At 25.8% G+C, this 24,165-nt stretch overlaps 2 protein-coding genes and 1 pseudogene across 5 annotated transcripts; 1 reads left to right on the top strand and 2 right to left on the bottom strand.

Annotated features, from left to right (window-relative positions):
- Positions 1 to 961: 961 nt before the first annotated feature.
- LOC114121148 (serine/arginine repetitive matrix protein 1-like) lies at positions 962 to 12,081 on the bottom strand. Of its 4 annotated transcripts, none has more exons than XM_050204830.1 (10): positions 11,964 to 12,081; positions 9,847 to 10,059; positions 9,608 to 9,788; positions 8,163 to 9,530; positions 7,721 to 8,079; positions 7,576 to 7,661; positions 7,418 to 7,482; positions 6,349 to 6,408; positions 5,632 to 5,807; positions 962 to 1,692 (listed from the first exon to the last, which is right to left on the bottom strand). In XM_050204830.1, the coding sequence occupies exons 2-10, from the start codon at positions 10,012 to 10,014 to the stop codon at positions 1,687 to 1,689; spliced, it is 2,469 nt and encodes an 822-aa protein (XP_050060787.1). In that variant the 5' UTR covers positions 10,015 to 10,059; positions 11,964 to 12,081; the 3' UTR covers positions 962 to 1,686. The 4 variants fall into 4 exon arrangements, with proteins under 4 accessions (XP_050060787.1, XP_027839124.2, XP_027839125.2 ...); XM_027983323.2 differs by lacking the exon at positions 11,964 to 12,081 and adding an exon at positions 10,588 to 10,894; XM_027983324.2 differs by lacking the exon at positions 11,964 to 12,081 and adding an exon at positions 10,588 to 10,894 and having other exon boundaries at positions 7,418 to 7,479.
- On the bottom strand, positions 11,987 to 15,440 carry LOC126551466 (uncharacterized; annotated as a pseudogene).
- Positions 15,441 to 19,400: 3,960 nt separating this feature from the next.
- On the top strand, positions 19,401 to 24,165 carry LOC114121159 (myosin-2 essential light chain-like). Its single transcript, XM_027983367.2, has 5 exons — positions 19,401 to 19,760; positions 20,395 to 20,422; positions 23,304 to 23,444; positions 23,555 to 23,719; positions 23,796 to 24,165. The coding sequence occupies exons 1-5, from the start codon at positions 19,749 to 19,751 to the stop codon at positions 23,900 to 23,902; spliced, it is 453 nt and encodes a 150-aa protein (XP_027839168.1). The 5' UTR covers positions 19,401 to 19,748; the 3' UTR covers positions 23,903 to 24,165.

Raw genomic sequence — 24,165 nt, 5'->3', positions numbered from 1 at the left:
GGATATCTTAGGAGTACAAAAATGTGTACTAGTTATGTTAGCTTTCTTTATATAAATATACTACTATAGTTTTACATTATTTTCACTATGAAAAGTATGCTATTATGATGTATACAAAAAAAAACATTGGACTTTAGTAGAGTTCACTGATTATGCATTTATTTTAAAAATATTTTTTTTCTAAGGAGTTATATACATCTTATATAATTTGTGTTATTTGTATGATATCAGCGTAGACTGTTATCCTAAAATTAAAATACTTTAAAAAACAAAATTTATCCGAATGGAAAATCATCAAAATATACAAGTAAAAATGTACATTTTAACTTTTGAGCTCATAATCTAAATTTGTGTACAGGTTTGTTATAAATTCGAGGCACCTATTAAAATATTTTAATCTTATAACCAATATGCTTTCGTAATAACAATTGATTCTTCTAAAACAATTGTTATGTTTTGGTAACCATTAATTGTTGTTAATCTTAGTTGTTATTTTAATGGCATATTAATACCAAATAGGAGAAGATGAGAGCATTTTGATGTTAATAAAACTAGACTAGACACTAAGATATATCAAGTAATACTTTGTTGAAATAAAATGTTAATATATTTTACTCGACCAATGACCTGGTAAAAACAAATAATGAAACGAGAGTTAAAGATAGAGGAAATTATAATTAGTTGTATTTGTAATACATTTTATTTTTAATAAGAGAAAATTTAATTTATCTTAAAATGATAAAATATAAAAATGTACATCAAAAATTGCTTAAATGTTTTCATAATTTAATAATATTAAGAAATTACTACTACAATTATCTGTGCTCTATTTCCAGACATTAAATATAATGCTATACAAAATAATTTAAAGTATATTTAAATATACCTACTTAAAAAACAAACATATAAATTTGCTATATGAATTAGAAATAGAAAATATAAATAAAATAAATAGTCAATATGATGATCATAATAAATTGTTTAATTTATGTATTAATTTCTTACAACTATATATGAAAAATAATCACAGACATTTACTTATAATCTCATTACACGCATTATATTGAAATAATTAAAATGATTCTTTAGGTCACATAATAATTACAAGTATATTTACAAGTATTCATTGTTCAATGATTAAAAAAAAAAAAACTAGAAAATAAGGACAATAATCATTTAAAGTTATACTCTATTATACTTAACAGCTTTGGAATTAATTTTAAAAGCATTAGGCTACCATAATAATACAATTCATACAATTCTATAAAAAAAGAAACAAAAATAGGCATAAAAAAATAAGCACCTACGTGTATGTATGTATGTATGTATGTATGTATGTGTGTATACATATTATATATATATAATTCAAATATAAAACAATAATTTTCTATTACATTAAATAACATTTGTAATTTGTCAAATGCTTAAAAAATTTACAAGTTTACAGTTGGTAAACGTAATTACAAAGGTATATAATAACTAATTACAAACAAAAATAACAAATACACGAAATATGTATGAAAATTGTATACATAATAATAATAATAATATAAACATTTATATGCAACAACAAAACATTTAAAGTGGTCACAAGTTGATAGTCATCCAAGTTGAAAATGTTAATTTTTTTTTATAATAATAAAATGCCGCTGGTGTTGTTTTGTTGTAGAAAATGCTTTTGGATACCTACATCTGTGACAAAATATAAAAATTCATATTTCGGTTAAAAATTGACAACATTCGGATCACTTACTCAATACATTACAAATTTGAAAACGGTTTAACAATCACGAAACGGAGTGAACAAAATACAAATAACTACAATACAATTTGTAATTTACAAAATGTCCGTTTTACAAAATAAAAACATAATCCATATTTGTAAGCCCTATTAATTAGAATATAATTGCTAAATAAATATTAAAATGATCAATTACAGCATGTAATCTATGTACATTAACATGTAATCTTTACACTTAAATCTCATAAGACAAATTAAAAGCTAGAGTTACTAATTAAAAAATAATTGGTGAAAATTAATATTAAAACATAAAAAATAGGGCAAACGAAAATGGTATAATAATATTATAGTAAATTGTAATAATTCTTAAGTAATCACAACAAATATAATATAGTAATTACTTATATTAAATAAAATATAATAACATTTATAAAAGTTAATATGACTAATAAATAATAAATATAAATTAAATTGTTTTTCAAAATATTACATTTCATTTTATATTACAACTGATAGCCGATAGGTATTAAATTAGAATTGGAATTATAATATTTTTTTATGACAGGAAATCAATCAATTAATAGTAATAAATGATATATGACATTCTTAGAACAAACAATTCTAAAATATATGTATTAAAAATAAATTTTAAAGTTAAAATAACTATTATTTAACATACATAGACTTTGTTTTGTAAAATGGACATACATATTTAGTTATTTACAAAAGATATGTATAATTATAAAAGTAACATAATTTGTTATTAACTATTATCACATAATTTCACGTATATAATAAAAACAAAATTTATATTGTTTGTTTGATGTTAGTACAATAGATATAAACCCAATTACACAACACTATAAAATACCATAAATAATATAATATTATTTGTTTTTGTATCAAAAAATATTTTAAAAATTACAAAGTTGATTTAAAATGTCCAATGATTTAAAATATTTATTTAATGAATCAAAGTTTATGCAATAAATAAATTATTGGAGTTAAGATTGTTTTCTACAATATCTAATCAATTAAATTGAAGACATAGGTGATTTTATTTTTTAAGAATTATATATCTATCAATATATATCAGTATAGTATATGGAATGTTGTTTGTTGGTAAGTGCATTACTTGATAACAGATATAATGATTGGGTTTTTTTTTTTTAATGTTCGTAATAAGGAATGAAATATTGGAAAAGTAATATAGAAAATTGAACATTTCAGGAAGAACTGAGAGTGATTTTAGTATGATTTTGCATCCATACATATTTATTTGCTGAAATTTGGACAAATCAATATTTTTCGGGTTAGCTAGGACCCCTACAGGATGAGCAGAAAGAGAACAATATGCAAAAACAAAGTAATAGTGTGAACGGGTGAAACGGTATATCAAGTTGGTAGCTAACAATGTCCACAGTCATTAAATAACGAGATAAGTTTTAAAAAATCATATTGTATAAGAAATGGTATTTTTTAAGGACAAAAGAATGCATGGGGGCAACTTTTTTAAAAGAATAATTTTTACTGCATTATACAATTATAATTATTAAGATTCCATTTTTTGTACAAGCATTATCTCTAACTTGTCACATGGCAAGTTTAAAGTTTAGAAGAATCCGTTTTACCCTTGTTATTTTTAATATTATTGTTGATAATTTATTTTTGAAATTTATATGTATATAAAAAAACTAGGGTGCTCTAGATAATATTTTAATTAACTCTTTTATAAAGATTGATTATCTTTTTTAAATGTAACATCTTTTATGTTATGCGTTACCAAAACGGTGACAACACAAGCCAATATAATGTCAAGTTTACACTATACTGTGTCGTATTGTGTTCTATGTACTTATTATGTTGCTAATTCATTAATTCTAAATAAAGTATTTTCAACTAATCTTTTGACACAGTGTAGTGGAAACACAGGTTTAGTTCAGTTGTTGTTAATGATGGAAACCAATCTAGCTAGTGTTTAGACAATTAAAATGAAGTTTACCATATGTATATTATGATATAAAAAGAATATGAACTATATTTATTTTATTAGAATATTTTATGATTTATTATTAATTTATTTGCCTAAGTAGTAGGTTTTTTGTTTGTTATATGGACTTTAAAATAGTAATTTCTTATGAAGTTTCACTCTATTTTATAAATTTATACTATTAAATGTAAATACTTGCTCATCAAATTACATTTTTTAAGGTCTTATCTAATCTTAGCAAGCAACACTTGAGTAACATGATATGACTATTTCGCAATTATTATTTTTCTAATTTTTTAATTAAAATTGTTTATTTTACATTGAAAACAAATTTACTAAATAAAACATTCACTCCGTTCCATTATACATTTAATATCACAAACTAAATAACTATAATATTATGTTCATTATTCACTTAAAAATAAATTGTTATTTAAACAAGACATTTGGAAGAATAATTAAATATTAAAAACTAAGCATAGTAAATATAATTTATAGGATTTTTTCCATAAATAACTATTAACATAATGTATATAAAATAATGTTAATGATCTATAGGAACAGAATTATAAATAGACCAGTCAAAGTAGTTATAATTAATATTTAAATACTATCATATAAAAGTACTAAATAGTTAAATAATTGAATAATCTTTAGCATGTAAAATAAAACACTAGCATAAGTAAAAGAAAAATGTAATATTGCAATTATGTGCTACTATTTTTGTACTCAAGATATATTAAAAATAAAAATAGAAGTAACACATGAAACATAAAAATATAGTATACTTGAAATCTATAAAACATAATACATAAGTTTAAGACTATACGAAATTAAAAATGTAATTTTTATTTATCATTAAGTCCATAATTCTTAGTCACACAATGAAAAATTAATGTCAATTTAAAGACATTGAAGATTAAAAGTACTTTAAATCAATAAAAGCTGGTTGATGTTATGTATAATAAAATAAATTATCAGTCTTTAGTTTGGTAGGTCTAAGTAAACTATTTTTTTTTTTAAATTTATAAATAATTAAATATTTCACATACAATTTGAATACAAGTGAACATATATTATTAATATAAGTTATAAAAATTTTATACGAAAAAAATCTATTGAAAATACTTAATATTATAAAAAAATTGTCCAAAAATACTAGAGAGAATTTAATTTTTATTAATAAGTGTTTGTTTGTCTTTAACATTGAATAAACATTAAACATGGTGTATGCACAACGGAAATCAATAACATTTAAATTTTTTTGAAGTTTTCTATCAGATACCAATAATAATTGACATTTTAGAATATGATAACTCTGTTAAACAAACCATGTGAATATGTTTACTTCAAGTCATAATTGCTCAGATTAGATAGATATAGGTATATTGGGGAATTAAAAGAAAAAAGTATAGTATATCAGGCAATTTAATTAACACTTCTAAATTAAAAATTTTACATGTTATTTTATGAAATTAATTTATGTTATGTAATGTTATATTTAAGGGTAAAAATGTTAAATATCATACTGGATTATAAAGTTGACACAATGGTAATCACAATAATTTCTCAGTATCTTATTATCTTAACTGAATAAAAAATAAAACACACTTATTAGTGTCCCAAATTCATATTTTTATATCAATAAAAAATAAATATTTAAATACCTTGCATTCGTCAAGAATTAAAATATATTATAATTTTTAAAGATTGGAATGTAAATAATATAAATCTAAGAATAAAAATGAATTAATTTCTATTATGAACCAGAAAGAATAAACTAAACTACAATTAATTTGAATTTTGGAGAACACCACAAAAGTAAAGTGGAAACAAAATGGTGGTAATATAATAAATTAACCAAGAGGATAAAAATGCATGTGATTAGGACATCAAATACCTGATCGAAATCTGTAACATTAATGTTACGCTTTATGATCTTCCTTAGTCCTTTTTGATTTGTGTTATCATTGTTAACACCTGTTGTCCTCATACGTACTGATGCTTTCTTTAATTTACCCTTTAGACGTTTGACACTTGCATATGATTCTACTGCATCATTATAATCTTCATGAACTAAAGTTAAATAAATATATAATAAATGTAATTAAATTTTTACTCTGAATTTTACAAATTTACAAATTTAATAGTAAAACAACATTTTAAATGAATTGAAATTGAAATAAATAAATTATGTTTTGAATTTAATTGTGAAGAGACCACTTATTAATGATAGCACATTCATTATAATAATAATAACAATTTTAAAAATATACCACAAAGTTGTTAAAAGATAACCAGATAACCACATATGGGTTGATTAGAATAGAGAATAACCTTTCATGTAAAACATAGATGGTAATTAAAAATAACAAAATTATTATAAGCTAAGAATTAAGTATTTATAGATTATAAGTTTTGATGTGCTCTATGTTTGAACAAATAAATGAATTGGGAAGATACATATTTTGAACTTTTTGTTTAATAACTATGAAGAAACCAAGTTAGCTACACTGAAAAATCTGTTAGGAATTTACTTTTTTGCTAATCTTAATGAGTTAATAAGAAATGGAAGTACCAAGGGATAATAATAGTTAAATGGAAACATAATTTTTACCATTGTCAATCCTTGTGTTGTCTCGGTTCATTACAATTACTCTTCGACCATCTGAATTATCTGAAAAATAAAATTTATAATTATTAATTACATAAATATCCCAATTATTTTCATTATTTTATAATAACGTAAAACGATATTTTGTTAATAATTAAAAGGACTCAAAAGTTTTAAGATCTATATTCTATATATATATATATAATAGTTAAAATGTACACAAATAATATAAAAATAATTTATGATTAACATGTTTATTTTCATGGTATATTAAAAAAAAATTAATATAATTAGTAGCTAAATAGTATTAATACAAATATATTTCAAAACTTGCCTAGTTGTTCAATAAAATATGTAATATGTAAGACAAAAAATAAATTTTTTTTAATATATATATAATATATATGTTGGTATATATTTAACCCTTAAATCTTTTCATAAAAATGCAACAAGCACTTTTTTTCTAAAATTGACAAAATATTAAAATTTTTTATTTTTTATTTTTTAAACCATTTATTATAAAGAATGAAATTCCAACTTTGTTCACTGTAGATGAAATCATAAACAAAATTATTTAACTCCAAAAACTTTCGAGCATTGAACTCAGCTTAAGAAAAATAATAACCAATTTTTATTAACATATTTCCTCATTTGTTCTTCCCACAGAGTCAACTATAGTCAAATGATGTTTAACTACTTTTTAGTAGGTGGCGCTAATACACATTTTATCTACTCATCCCTACCTAGACATCCTTTACCTTACCAATATTATTACCATTTGGCTATCAATGATCGATGTATGTACCAGGTACATTGTACCTACTTCTAAGTATAAGTTTTTAAAATTATAAGGACCCAATATCCATCCACCCCATAAAGTGGTACAAATTCACCACCTTTTGTATTTAGCGCCATTGCTATAGTTTATTTATACAACTACATTAAGTTAAGTCATGAATTCATGACTCTGCACAAAGCCAACCTATCAACTGTTTCTTAACGAATAGTACATAGTTTATAAGTATAAATGTAAAATTTTTATAAAATAGAATAATAAAATCATAATACATACTTTCAGTTTTTATACTCATTTCTGGAATTTTAGAATGTTTTTTTCTTTTAACTTCATTAGTACTGCTGAAAAATATTCACACAATGTTTAATTAAATATTTTAACAACACTTTAGTCATACATAATTATACAACTCTAAAATAAAAATGTAATAATACCTTGAACCAACAACGCCTCTTATAGCTGATTGTAATAACCGCGCAGGATAAAATGATTCTGGTTTTTTTTTAACTTCCACTTGAATCTAAATATTCAGAACAAATTTTTTAGAAATTAAATTATGAACGTAATGTTTTTATTTACCATATTTAATCGAAGAGCTCTTCTTCGTTTTAGTTCTGTTCTAAGATCAACTGTGTCATTATGCTGCAAGGATTCCTTTTTATCATTGACTCCTTGTGGAAGTTCTTCAAGCTCTTCTTCTTCTTCTTCGTCTTCTTCTTCTTCAATATATTCCTCACAACTATCACTGGAATCTTGTCCATCTTCTTTTTCACTTTCTTCATCTACATTTTCTTCTGATACTTCTTCCTCAGATATTTCTTCTTCTGATAATTCTTCTTCTGATGTACTTGATACTTCAACTGCTTCAGAATGCAATACTTTTGTTACAGTGGTATTTGATTTAGGAATATTCTCAACATGTTGATCAAACTTATCAGCTAAAAAAAAAATAATTAATATTACCAAATCAGTGAAATGTTCAACTTAAATAAGATTTTTAATTAATAATATTATATCAAACCTTCTTCAACAAGTGTCTCATTTTTTTCTTCATGTCCAAACACAATTCTAGGTCGCTTTTTATTACAAATTTTTTCTGAAGGAGTATTTACTTTTATAACTCTTCTTAGATGTACATTTTCCAAATCATTATTCATTTTTATGCTAATATTTTTTGGAACCTGGAAGGAATGTGTGGCTTTTTTTACTTTCTTTGCTAAATGGCTAGTTTTTGGTTTTATTTCTGATTCTTTCTTTTCATTTTGAGTTTCTTTACTTTCAGTTTGAATTGCTACTTGAACTGAATTGGTTTTTTTTAAAATAATTTTTTTACTGGATGGTTCTATAGGCTTATTAGATTCAAATTTTCTTTTTCTTGCTTCTAAAACTGGATCTATTAGTCTTGATTCCACATGATTATCAATAGTTTTAACCTTTTCTCTTTTCTTTAAATGATCGTCATCTATATTTTTACTATCTTTACGCCGAATATTCAGAGGAGATATTGGTCTTGACCTCATAACTTTTTTTAATGGACTAGGTGATCTTCTTCTAACAGCTGGTCTTATTTTAGGTGATCTTGATTTTGATTTTATTTTAGGGGGGGATCTACTTCTTCTTCTTAATGGTGATAACCGTCTTCTACTAGGCGATATATCCCGTGATAAAGATCTACGTCTTCTTCTTGGAGATGGTGAACGATAAGGATAACGAGATTTAAGAGGTGAATACCTTCTCGGTGAAAGATTTTTTTCTCTTAGTGGTGACATCCGTCTAGGTGATCTTCTAGGTGACAATGATCTACGATAAAGCCTTGATCGTAATGGTGAATATCTATATCTGTCAAGAGAAGGAGATCTTCTTCGTGGTGATCTTGACAATGGTGACCTTTTTTGAAGTTTACTATAAGGAGATATTGATCTTTTTCTAATAGGTGGTGATGGAGATCTCAAAGGTATACGTGATTTCAATAAACTTGATTGTGATGAAGCGTTTCTTATTTCTTCTAAAGTTTTTATAGATTCTAATTCTTCTTCAGGTGGATTTAGCTGAGGTATTGAATCTTCAATAATCTTGGGTTGATTAATAAGTATAGGAGGTTCATCTATTTTAGTTTTAGAATTTAATTTATTTTTAACAGAACCCTTATCTTTTTTATTTTTTTGTTTTACACTTTTCTTTTCTTTTTTATTTGATTTCACGTCTCCACCAGCAATTTCAGCTTCCATAATATCCATTAATTTATCAAGATCGTCCAAATCTTCATCTTCTTCACCCAGTAATAAGACATCTCCATCATCTGAATCTTCTTTACCATCTTCTTCTGCTTCACTATCATCACTCTCTTCAGAACCAGATTCATTGTTTAATCTGCTAAATTTTGTAGAAACTATAAAAATAAACAATTTAAAATAAATACATATTTAATTAAAATGATTTTTAAAAATGTATTATTTAATTGATTACCTTCATTATTTAAGTTTTGAAAATTGGTTAATTTGGTGGTATCAGAAGTAGTTGTATCTTTTGAATTAATATTTTTAGGTAAATTCTTGGATGCTGAATCATTTATTGAATCACCTTCACTATCCATTGGTATTATAGCAATTAAATTGTTGTTTGCATGTGTTGGTCTTCGAAAACCAACCTATAATAAGAATGTTATAAGAAGATATGTTTTAAAGAAAAAAATAGTTATAACTTACATTAGTATAAGTGCGTTTATTATATAGTCTATTTGGCGCTGGAAAGCGTCCTCTGTTATTATTCCTTGCAGGATTATTATAGGAATTACCATTTGAAAATGTATTAAATTCTCCAGATGTACTACTTATTGCATTTATTGGCAAATTAGATTTTTTTTTGAATGTCATAAGCGCAGCTAGTCGTAATTTTTCAACATCATCTTCATCGATACTCTAGTAAAAATAATAAATAATTTAATATGATTAATATTACATTTTTGAATATGTAATTATAAGTCGCTTATCAAATCTTATAATATAACTACCTTAAAAAGATAATTTAAAGTAATATAATCCATAAGAACACCCAGGTTAAGTTAGATTACCTACATTATTATTAAATAGAAAAAAATGAATGCAACAGTTAAAAAGTAATTTTTAATTTGTGTATAATTAAGTATACTTATTACACAGTATTTAAAGAAATAATATAGGTAGGTATGGCATATCACACATAACCGTTATGTATATGCTAGTATATAATCTGTAATAACCTACATAATATTAGCATTCATACTCTTACAAAAAATAAAAAATAAATTATCACTACACATGTGAGCGTTATAAATCTTAGTAATTATGAGTTAAAACAATTGGAAAAAAATATAATATTATTGGTAGGTGTAGTACCTACTATTACTAATCATGATATTTATTATTTTTGATATATGTAAATACAGAAAATAAAGTGTTAAAACTCACATTATAATCCATTTTTTTTTTTTTACTTAGATATCCTCTTCAATAAATGTTGATGAATATTATACTAAATACAAATAAGAAACTAAAACGATTGAAACATATTACTAAAAGATACAATTTTCACGATACACGATCACGAATAAAAAACAATTAAGAACGTAGACTTATTAGTTTTTTACACGAATTCCCGTATATCAGCCCAGGACTAAACAAAAATTAAAAGTCAATACAAAATTATAAATTTACAAATAAACATATTGTGGTATTGTACACTAGTTTACACAATACATGCACATAAACATAGGGTATTGTAATTTGTAGCAATGAGACGAAAACAATAACATAACAGATGATTCAAAGAAATACGAAATCCAGTGTTACAAACTAATATACATATGAGTATTACCAATATAAATTTAAACATTGTACCATTGCTTAACGTGGGGCTGGTACAGATTTCCCGATTTTGATAACAGCGAGATATCACCAAAATCAAATTTTGGGAGATCGGAGTACCAACCTTAGAAAAATAAATTTCCCGTAATAAAAAAAAAGTTTTTTCGAATAACCGGTATTGCCAACAAAAAATTACGAAAATCCCTATTTAAAAAAGCTTAAAACCACGGACTAAGATAAAAGATTAACTTAGTCTTAAATCTTAGTCCGTGCTTAAAACCTAACTACCGCTTATCAATTATAACTTTAAAAAAATTACAAAATAATTTACATAATAATTTTTTTAGTTGTATCCATCAGAACATTAATATTAGCAGTAGCGTAATTATGTAGGCCTTCCACAAAAAAAGGTATCAGAATGGAATTTGTATCTTTATCAATTAATTATATATTATAATATATTATTATACATTATATAACATAACATTATCTTTATCATCTATTTACCATAAAATGTGTTTTAAGCACGAACATGTAGTAGTTCGTGGTTTTAAGACTTGTGTACAAACCGACCTCTATGCAAAATTATATGCAAAAACGGTTTACCGTGAAAACTGACAATTTCGCAATTTGGGAAATCCATAGATAATAAAGATATGGATAGGCCACGCCTATGTACCAGCTGTTTCCCGGGAAAACCGCGAGAGATAGGACGAAAATCATAAGAGATTAAATTGATCCCCATACATAGATAATAATCTTTATTATCTTTATCTATGTCCCCATAGGGTAATTCGTAAGTTCTATAATTTAGATTTTCCGAAAACAAGTTATTTAGGTTTTTTAAAAACATCGTATACGTCAAATGGCTTTTAAAAAATAAACACACTGTTGAACATATAAACCATAAACCATATAATCACAAACATTTAGGACAAAGATACAACACATAAAAACACATCAGACGTTATCTGACTCACGGAGAAAATCCCAAATATTAGGATGGCGTCCCATTTGCGACAATAATGTTGAGTGGAATGATTCTAAATAGTTATTTGTACGATAGTCTTCTCCAAAAACACTGATAAACTCTGGACCAACCTGTAAAAACCAATAATGCTCAATATATCCAATTAAAAAATTTCTCATTCCCTGTTCGACTTCAGGAAATTGTTGAACATACTGCATGATGGCCCTGAAACCATCATACATACAAAACCGTGGACATTGTGGATGACCCCTAACAGCAGGCAGATGAGGCAGTGCAAGAACCATTCTGAAAACACGAGCTGCTTCAGGATTTCTCTTGACTAAATCCAAAACACCATTTAATTTACGATGACAATACCGCACAATTGATTGGGTGTAATGGAACCAGCAACATCCTAATCTACTTTCTGGAAATGCTTGTTGAACTGCATTCATGAGTCCTTTTTCATAATCTGTAACAAATCGAATTGAATTATAATTTAAAGGTAAAATTTGACGAACAATATTAAACAATGTAACGTATGTTTCTTCTGTCCGACTTCTAAGAAGAACATACACCATTGGGAACGATACACTCTTAAATACCACTTGAAAAGTCAGAAAACTTCTCAAGTCTGCAGGAGTAGCAGGGACAGTCTTGAAAGTCCCGTCAATTCCAACTGTTGTAACTGTGGCCAACTCTTCTCTAAATCTCCTAATTGCATCCAGGTTTGCAAAAATAATTCCTTCGCTTGATCCATTGACTAGAAGTTCTTGTTGGAAGAAATTTGACGGTGGTGTCTAAAGCGTTTGACTGTAGGCAGCATTCTCTGGTCGGGTCAATGCTTCAGCAAGCTCATGGATGTCTTCGGGAATGCGTCCACCGTTTGGTTGACGTGACCTCCGCATCCTCTTCCATCTTCTCTGTCCTTGCATAAATGTGTAATTGTTAGCAGCTTCTGGATACCTAAAAAAATTTAATAAAATTTTTTTTAATTTGTTCAATACAATTGTTTATTTTACTATAAACTTACTGTCAAACCACATTTTTAACTACACAAATAAATTATAATAATTATCAATAATACAAATTATTGAATGAGGCTGGTTTATCATTTAATAATATATTGTAAAATAGTTTTAGGTATTTTAAGAGGAAACTGATGATAATGTATAGTTGTTTGACAATTGTACAACGATGATAAGTACAACATAACCGAGACCTAATTGATTTATTTATTATGTAAAGCTTATAACATATTATAATAACTACTAACCCATTAAATTAAAAGAAATATACCAAATAAACATATAATATATTATTATTATATACTATATTATTTATATATATTATTATTATTTTTTCTATATTATAGAATTGGAAAATTAGTTGTATTAAATTCAACAGTGCCTCTTAATAATAAATAACCAAGTAAATAACTTAGAACAAGGAATGTTTAACAACTTTATCATAATACTTGCAAATTTATCAGTTACCTACCTAACTGTGATTAAAAATATATAAGTAAGCGAATAATGTTTAAATAAACGAAATAGTTAGTTAAATAAAATATTAATTCAAAAACTTACTGAACAATTGCATTGTTGTATGCAGTCCTAACTGAAACAGACATGTTTTCAGGATCAATGCCCCTTGCACCAACTGCTTCTCTCAAGAAAGGCACATGCAAATTGATATCTGCAGGTTCGTGGTTGTGTCGATTTCGAATTCTAATTCTATTGTCAACAGGTTCTGTACTTACCGATGCTGTACAAGGACAATAATCATGTACCCGACTTTTTTGCCTTTCACATACCAAATATATCCGGTTAATTCTGGCTTCGCGCTTGTAGTACTTAAAACCTAAATTATCAATATAAACCCTAGAACCATGATGAACCCCCGGGATCAGTCTGTAAGTAACTGGTACTTGATTCAAAGGATTATCTTCTGGATCTTCTTCTTCAAGCACTTCTTCATCTGCTGGAACTCTTTCATTTTCAAGTACTTCTACTTCTTCATCGGTGAGTTCTTCATTCGGGTTGTTCTCGTAAACAACTGGACGAAAATAATCATGATCCAACAAATGAGCTGGGAGACCGACTTCTTCGTGATTGGCTGGAATGACATAGTCATGATCTCTCAATGCCATTTTACTATGCTAAACAAAACTTAAAAAAATATTAAACAAACAAAAGAAATATATGTATAAATATAAAGTCGGTTGGTTTTAAGAAAAACCTTTTATATATACTTATAGGCAAGTCACAGAGATTGGTCTTGAGAAAAACCGTTTATTTCTTTTACTTACAGTAAAATCGCAGAAGTTAGTCTTAAAAAAAACTGTTTTTTTTTTCTCGTAGGTAAGTGGCAGGTAAATGGTAGATATATCAGGCTATATAATAAATTAAAAAAATTGTATTAGTATTACAGTCATTCACAGATATGATAAAATATCTAATTAACATAATTATTTGTTTTGTTACATTTACATAATATTAACAACTCTTAAAATAATTCATTAATAATTATTCACTTTACATAAACTGAAGCTATTTCAGTTAGAACACATGGGTACATAATTTAGGTAATAAAAATAGAGATTAATTGTTAATCTTATTTTCAGTGTCTTCCACAGTTAATAATTCATGAATTATTAATAAGAAAAAGTTTTAAGTTATTTGATATGCTTTATAAATATTTGACTTAACAACATTGCAGATTCTTCCAGCCATAACTGCCATGCAATTTTCAGACATATTCAATTTTCCTAAACAGAATAACTGTATAGTTATTAAAATATTCATAAAAATATGTGTAACTGTTTAATAAAAAAGACAAAGTTATGGTTAAGTTAAGTATTGCAATTTTCAAGATGTCATCAAAATAGCTATCATCATTGATTAATGATTATACATAGTATTATACTATGTATAATCAATGCTATCATCAACCAATGACCATCATAACAAGATCCATGGTGTTTACTGCATTCAATATATTCGGAAGATTTTTGTAAGCAACATTCAGTATTTTCAAATCTGTAATTATAGAAAATTAGAATATTTTAAACATTGTAACAATCAATCTGCAGAATTCTGTTCAAGTAATGATGATTAAAAGCACTGGTATTTAATTTAGATAGTGGCAACAGAAAAACTAAGTGATCAGTGATAGTTTTAAAATAATACATTATGATCTTTATTAATCAATATAAAATAACAATAATAATATTAATTTATTTATTTCCCAACTATAGTTTAACAATTTATAAGATAAACAAAATTAAATTGCAGTTGTTAGACATTTCTAAGCCATTGGCTGTGTTCATAAAAATATTAAAAGTCTAAACAATATAATAACAACAATAATTAATATATATAATAATGTTGGTTAATACATATTAAAGAAAATAAGTAAAAAGATAATGAGCAACAGAGCATGAAAAATAATTTTTGATTTAAAATAATAGAATGACAATATCTTTAATGTTTAATGTAGTTGGATAAACTTATGCTAAGCTAATTATATTAATAATAATAGTTTTTTTAAGATGATGAAAATTATAAAAGCTATGACTTATGAGGGTTAATTTTAAATTTAATAACACCTAATGGAAATTGGAAGTGTGTTATTTGTAACATGTAAAGTATTATATTATTTACATTGTAAAAATAAGGAAATTATTTACTTTATAAGTATAATGATATATATTAAGCTGTTAATGTACAAAATACAAATAAATAATTATGTTGAAATTGTTTTACAAAAACGTGGTATTTGAGTCTATAGTTACGTAAATGTAGTACTTCCTAGTCGAAAAACTTATTAATTAGGAGTGCACATGCTATTAAGAAATATTTAATATTATCTAATAAACAATAAGAATAAAAAGATATATTACAAACAATAATTCATCTAAGAACATATAATTAAGGTAAAAATTAAAAAATATAAGTTTTACTTACGTTAAGATGAACCAAATACCAACTTCCTAATAAAAGCGACAAAGACAAACGTAAAATGACCGTTAAAGTTATTATAGACGGTTATTTGCTATTTGAAATTTTAACGGACGAAATTATTGATTAAACTGATTAAAACCTAACTTCACCAATATTAAAAGCTAATACTAAACAGGGTTTTATTTTATAGGAGATTAAATTTCTCGGTATGAATTTTTGGTAAAAATCACGATTGGTATTAAACTAATATTTAAATTTTTTATTTAATCGCTAGTAAACGATGTGGGAATTGGAATTTATTTATTTATTTAATGTATGAGCCTTTTTTTTTTTCTTATCAGGTTTATTGTTATCAGTTTTTATCAAAATCGGGAAAACTGTACCCGCCCCGCTTAACATGTTGATTAAATATAATCACAGAACAATTAACATTATTTTATTGTTATTTCATCATAGATTCATAGACCTTTTTATTCACCCCATTCACGGTCTTAGAATAATAATTTTTATTACCTATTAATAATTAATATTTATAGGTAATTAAGATAAATATTAAACATGACTTTATGATGATAAATGATAATAATTTAAACTACGGACCAAGCGTGGTTTTTAAAGCTTTCTTTTTACATCGTGATGCTGATTTATGTACAGTAAAAACTAGGGACGAAGATTTTTATTTTTGTGATAAAGAGGATTAAAAATTGTTTTAATTATTTATACAGGGTGTTTCTGAAATGAATGAGGACATTAGTATAAGCGTACTCACTGTGATGACCCAATGAAGATTTTTTTGAAAATTTTTTTCTATCTTCAAAATCTGGGTTCCTTCAAGTTATTTTTATAAAATTATCTTAAATGTAAGAATAAACGATCTAGTTGTATTTTTTGCAAAATTCTCATACGAATCGAGACGTCAAATCGTTTTTGAGCTTGTCACGCGTTTTTGACACTCGAATCGCCGACAAAAAAAAAGTGGTGTGACACATCGATTTGTATGAGAACACTGCAAGATTAACGGTGGTGTTAGTTATTTGATGTTATTCAACATACATGATTAACTAACACATTATTTTACACTGTAAACTAATTAAAACGATGAAATAATAACATAATTATGATTAACAGAGCTTTAAATGATCTAATTTATTGCCATGTTACGTGTTTTAGGTGCATAAATAAAATCCGTAATGTCATAAGTTTGAGATAAAAGAAACTAACTATTTGTGTATTTAATACTGAAATTTCAGTTTTTATTCCAACTACATTAATGGTATTACAATGATCAAATAATGGGTTCTTTTCCAAATCCTTGAACCGTTGTATCGCATTAACAATTATAGGACGCTTTTGAAGACGCTAAAGCCGTATATTGTGGTTCTCCGTCTTAAAAATATAAAACAGCAATTATTACTTTTTTATTCAGGTACGGGGAAGAACCGAGAAAGCTACAATCATAAGCTCATAACATTCATAACTAAGAAACGAAATTTTTACTACATATTAAGGAGAACTTTAGCTGTAAAATATCGTTTTTATTTTTAGATTCTGAACGGAGTGATGATTGTATTGATTTTACAATGATGTGTGTTTTTTTTTATGTCTCTGTGTACAGCATAACTATAGTCGAAATAATGCTTCAATTTCAACTTTGGGGGTGGTTTCCGATAACAAAGTGAATATTCTTGGTGCATTATAAAGGTCAAAAGTAAACATTTTCTAACAATTTTCAAAAATGTTTGGCTTTTTTGAGTTATTTATAGACCATTGAAATTTTCGATTTTTATGAGAATTTTTTTTTGAAGTGTCGATAAAAAAATTTTGGATGACCAAAAAATTTTGAAAATTTAATACATGGTTCTTTATGAGTTGTTCTTATTGTAGCTAAAAAAAAAAAAATAAAAATCGTTAGTCACAATTTTTTTTTTTAAGCGTTTATAGTTCAAATTTTTACGAAATCTGTCGAAAACGCGAAAATTTGCAAGTACCTAATTTTGAAGTTGAAAATCATAAATTTTTTGAAATTATAACTAAGGATTAAAAATACAACACTAAGCATAAGTTTTCCTTCAAGTAGCTGTAGAGAAAACTCGAAGTATTATTATAGGAAAAATTTTAAGTGAGTTTGAATTTTAAATCTTTACGAAATAGCGTAACGTTAACGATTTATCCTCAAACGATTTTAAATAGGTGTTATTATTTAAAAAATATAAGTCATAGATACTTGAAAATTTTACCAGTTATTTAGATTGGCATTTTCTTTACATGATTTAATTTTCAAAATATTTTGACTTTTTTGGTGCTGGTCCGGTATGCGCTCTACAGATTTTGCCGTTCTACACTCTCGATCTACGTTTGGTACGGGAATATAGTGATTGTGGTAATGGATTAGACAAAAAGAAGCAAGGAATGTCTACCGACTACAGGGCCTCGACTTGGGGGGGGGGGTCTGATGGACCTTGAGTACAGGGGCCCGGCTACTTTGGGGCCTACCTTGTGGGCTCATTGAAAATTTTTGTAGAAAATGTTGACAATTCAATACCAGATTTTCCATAAGTTTAGCTTATAATAATTATAAAAGAACTTAAATTATGGTGTATTCAGGCCATTAAAACATAAACCGCACCTTTTTCACCAACCATTCGAAATGATATCCTAGGCTGACAAACCATATTCCTTCAGAATCGTTTTTCGTATACAATATTACAATGATACCGATCATTGGATTCAGATTTAACACTCCTATAATATACAATAATGATCCATTTACGGCATCTAATGTACAGCAGAGCGGTAGGTACTCACTTACCCGCTTTTTTGATATCGGAACTATAAAAAAGTTATTCAAATTTCAAAAATAAAAAATAGCAAAATACAATTTTTAATTTGAGTTCTCTGAATAATGAAACACATTTTTAGCTTACTCTGCTATTTTTTAAGCATCTAATAAGAAATAAGCAAATGCTATAAAATCCCAACCCTGTTAATATTTTAGTAAGTATAGAAATTAGAAACACATTTTAAAATATAACATCTATTTTGAAACGACAAAAATTTAAAATAGAATTTGGAAGAAAGTTATGACTTGTGGTTTATTATTATTGGTATAGCAGGGCTTGTCCACTTAGATCATATACAATGGATAGAGCCATCAGCCATGCCATTTAGATTACACATAATGTCGATGATGCACATTAGTGACGAGTCGAGAGTTATGTGACCTCTACTGCGCATGCGCAAGCGACAAGTCGCAAATTTATCTCGGTCTATTTATTCCTATAATAATTATGTATATTCATATTATAATATTTATAATAGGTATAATATAAATATAACTTAAAGCCTTAAAAACAAATTATCAGTTACGTAATATTATTTTTATATTTATCATTATTGGGAAAAATGTGCGACAAGTCGTTTGCGCATGCGCAGTAGAGATCACATAACTCACGACTCGTCGTAAATAACGTAATGACATTACATTGTGTGCATCAAAATAATATTAAGCTGTGGCCTGTGGCTCCATCCATTGTAATATTGTATAATATGATCTAAGCTTGTCCAAAACAACAAAAAAGTGGTGATATTGGACTAATACAATTAATTGTTCTTTGTCCTATGATAGGACCACGGTTATCTTTATCGACTTTATCTGTGCAGTGATAGAGCAGCTTTCTTCTTAGTTCTTATTTTATTTGCTAATAATTATAATACCTAGTATTTACTATTTAGCACCTATTAAAGCATTTTGAATATAATTGTCCTTATTAATAAGAACGTGTGGTGAATCGTGAAAAAGTGATATTTTTAAACAAAGATACAATTGCACAATGAGCAAGCCGGTATGTATTTCTAAAGTCATTTCTAGGTATAGTAGATGATATATTAGCAGTGTAGAATTCTTTAGGGCTTCCCTTATATATGAAACATTATTATTTTATTTACTATATCATAGGCCTGGTCTTAATATTTGTACATAAAATTATAAGTTATAACTTACTTTTAAAATATCACCAGTTATTTTTTGTGTTATTGTTTTAAAACACATTCAATATTTGAACAGCAGTATGGTCCATTTATTATTAATTTTTAATTTAAAAACTCCGTGAATATGTATATTTTAAAAAAATAACATAACTATTACCTGAAACTTAAGGGCCTGTTTAATTAGTTTATTATTGATTCATCAAATAGTTAACATTTATGCAAATTGCAACTGCCCCGTATACCTAAAACAAATTTTTATTTAACTTGTTTTATAGTAATAAAGAAAATAATATTATTTAATTTATGAGAGTATGACTCAAAAAATGTCCATTATAGTTGTGTTTTTAATCAAGTGGGTATTAGATTAATTTATTCTATCTTTTAAGACAAGAAAATAAGAAGTATGCGATCAGAGATTTCACATTTTTTTATAACGATTAAATAAATATATTATTTTGTTATAAACATTTGTGTTGTTTTAATTTTCAGGTTACTTATTCAGAAGATCAATTAGCAGGTAAATAATTGTATTTTATACCTATTTAGTTAAGATTTATAGGGTTATGGTTTTAATATTATTAATAGTGGGTAAGCCATCCTAACATAGGTAATTGGTTCAAATTATTATTTAAATTCTAAACCTTTCTTGAATCATCAAGATACCCATCTATACCCATCATTAACCTATCTCTCAAAAACTCCATATCAATCCAAGATCACTAGACTAAAATAGTTAGTATTATTTTTAAAGGGAAACACATTAAATATACTATTTATAGATAAAATTTATTATAGGCAATATTATAAAATTGTGTGATGCTCTTTTAAAAAATTTGAAACTAAGAAAAGGTGTAGATAATAAATACAGTTTTGATTTTCAGAATGATTTTTTTTTTATTATTGAATGTATAACATATTTTTTAGAATGATTTACAGTTAAAATAATATACAATTTTATGTTTCAAACAACTATATTATCTCTTTAGCTTATAAATATATACAAACTACAACAAATATATTTTATTCTTGTGTTTGGAAAATTAAATTATTATTCTATAGGTACTTAATTCAAATTTAATATCTAAATAAAACTATAAATGTTTTACATATTCTTTTTTTTTATCTTCTTTAGCTTTTAAAGCCTATTTAAGATGTTTACTGCTCTTTGTACTTCACATTCATACTTTATTTCCTCATTACTTGTTTACTTATGTCTTATACCCAGGTCCCAGGGCTTTAGGTCAGCGACTTTGTTGGGTCCATAGGCAACCAATGAAATAAGGCTGATATGGGTTATTCGTTTGAAAGAAAACCCGGTATAGATAATGGGATTAGAAGTAAAATATATCAAATGTACCTAATTGCACTCAACTATTAATCATTATTTATTTAACATTTTAACATTGCCATTTACCTAAGTTTTTTTTTTCTAGAATTTAGAATTTTTTATAGGCGGTTATATTAATTCATTACAGCTTACAATTTTAAGTTGTAATTTCTATTATTCGGGGCCTTGGGGTATGTTCCCATAGGGTAACGATGGAACTGTGTATACCATTAAGTATGTATGAAAACAGTTACAGGCTGGTTGTATTCAGGGATACTACAGTACCCAATACTCTATTTATACTTTTCTCTTGTTCCAAATATTTACCTTATAATGTGTATGAATCAAAGTTAAGGGGATTCGTGACGGTGATTTCCTGTCTTTGTCTATCACATACGCAACATAAGAATTCAGACGTGTTTTTTGTCCCATGTATCTATTGATGCAATGAAGCGATAAAAATTCTGAAAACAGATTTGAATTTGTCATCAAGTCTACTTTAGAACAGCCAATCCACATTTTTGGTATTAAAATATAACTTTTCAAACAATTGAAATATGACAATTTTTTAATTACTCGTTTATAATATAATAATTTTAGGATTTTGGGAAATAATATCAAAAATGTGGATTAGCCATTCTCAAGTAAACTTGACGTTAAATTCAAATCTATTTTTAGAATTCTTATCGCTTCATTGTATCAATTGATACATTGGACAAAAAACACGTCTGAATTCTTATGTTGGGTGTGTGATAGACAAAGACAGGAAATCACCATCACGAATCTCCTTAATCAGCAGAGATATGTCCAAGATTACAACTTGGAACTTGCAGGGTCTATTATCATTTGTATAATATTAAATTTCTTTTTAGGAAGTTTTTAATATATTTTTTTAAATTTATTTTGTAGTTAATCATAATATATACTACTAATAATTATTAATAACTATTTGTAATATTTATTTAATATATTACATTTTTATTTTTTTTTATTTTTTGGTAAATTCATCAATAATCGTTATAGAATCTTAAAATAATTCTAAACTTGACTTCTTTTAGATTCATATCAACATATATATTATGTACATATTATGTCATAAACCATTATTTTTTTTGTTGTCATTAAATTCTTTCTGTTGATGCAAACTTACAGGTAGAACCATACACATTTGACAACTAATTTAATTTCTTTAAATGACTCCTGTATCGCATATTTATATGTAAAAATTCATAATATTTTTATTGTTACCGTTTTATAGTACTGCTCATATTTTTTTCTAAATTGGCTTTGACTCACAACTTTATTTGAGAAATATTTATTCATTATCTTGGTAATAATTTTTACATTTTCAAACAAAATTATCATTTAAAAAAATGTTTGATGAATTAAATACTGATATTGCAGTAAATAGGTAAATCAAAATTATTTTAAGCTTTTTGTTCAATTCACTCGGTATAATATCTATAATATTACTTGGTTGTCAGTTAATCAACAATTATTGAAATGTTATACTCTTATTATACATATGTACACAAATACAAATATATAATAAAATATGTTACCAAGTTATACATTAATAAATGTTGTTCCAAATTAATTTAATTTTAATATCTTGTATCGTTTTATAATATTTTTTAATCAGTTATGTTTTTTTGAAAATTATTTTATGATTTAAAATAAATAACATTATTTTAATTTATTCAATTATTAGTTATAACTATTTAAAGATTCGAAATTAAGGCAAGCCAGGGCCTACCTACTGGGCATACTACTGCTAAGTATGTAGGTAGAGATATACCATAGGCAATTATCCTAACATTTTAACTAGTGAAAAGTATTGAAAATTGTACTTACAATTATAAATTTATACTCTTGGGCCGTGTTAAACACTTACCTACTCTATTGTTTCCTTCTTATATGATACTATGATGTATACTTTGTATGTTTTTTTATATTAGCTGACTTAAAATTTTACTAGTTAACAAGTATATTTTGGATTTAACTTCTAATCATTACTAATTTTATATTTCACATAACATTTATTATTTATATTACGATTCATTATTTTTAGAAATGGAAGAAGCATTTCAATTATTTGATAACAGGGGTGACAATAAAATACATATATCACATATAGGTAATGCTCTTCGCGCTTTAGGTCAAAATCCTACCGAATCAGATGTAAAGAAGTTTGCACAACAGCATAAAACTGGTATGATTTAGAAAATATATATAATAAATATCAATATGTTTATATTAGTATGTTGACCAGTTTTTAATTGGTAAAATCAATTTGTTTTCAAATACAATTTTTCTTTTAAGATGAACGCATTCCATTTGAAGTATTTTTACCTATTTATCAAGCTATATCTAAAAATCGTTCCTCAAATACTGCTGATGATTTTAATGAAGGTTTACGACATTTTGATAAGGAAGGAAATGGATTTATATCATCTGCAGAATTACGCCACTTACTTACTACACTTGGTTAGTAAATAAGTAATAAATTAATGGTATTATTAGTTATATTTATTAATAATCTAAATTGTTTGTACTAATGTAGGAGAAAAACTTACTGATGAAGAAGTTGAACAATTATTAACTGGGCAAGAAGATTCTTTAGGTAACATAAATTATGAGGAATTTGTGCGTTCTGTAACATCGGGTTGAATTTTTTAATAATTTTTTTCTATGTATTTTTCTTATTTAATTCATTGTACCTAATCATTATTTACATATTTTAAATATAATATACTTTTATATTTTGTTATTATTATACGAGGAAAACAGTGACTATTTTGTGTATATCTTTTATAATCTAATAAAATAAATTGATTTAAGTTTGTTAAGGACTTAGATTTAAGGATGATTGTTCATATTTTTTGGTCCAGGAAATATAAATATAAATAAATATAAATGGCTGTCAACAATTA

Source organism: Aphis gossypii, chromosome 3, assembly GCF_020184175.1.
Source record: "Aphis gossypii isolate Hap1 chromosome 3, ASM2018417v2, whole genome shotgun sequence".
NCBI classification, from domain to species: domain Eukaryota; kingdom Metazoa; phylum Arthropoda; class Insecta; order Hemiptera; family Aphididae; genus Aphis; species Aphis gossypii.
Note: the sequence above shows the minus strand (reverse complement) of the source record. Positions and strands in the feature narration are given on the sequence as shown.

Coding starts and splice junctions, on each gene's coding strand:
- LOC114121148 (XM_027983322.2), bottom strand. Junction 9,531..9,607: donor TCAAAACTTAAATAATGAAG/GTAATCAATTAA, acceptor TTATTTTTATAG/TTTCTACAAAATTTAGCAGA. Junction 6,409..7,417: donor AATGAGTATAAAAACTGAAA/GTATGTATTATG, acceptor TTTATTTTTCAG/ATAATTCAGATGGTCGAAGA.
- LOC114121159 (XM_027983367.2), top strand. Junction 20,423..23,303: donor TTCAGAAGATCAATTAGCAG/GTAAATAATTGT, acceptor CATTATTTTTAG/AAATGGAAGAAGCATTTCAA. Junction 23,720..23,795: donor CCACTTACTTACTACACTTG/GTTAGTAAATAA, acceptor GTACTAATGTAG/GAGAAAAACTTACTGATGAA.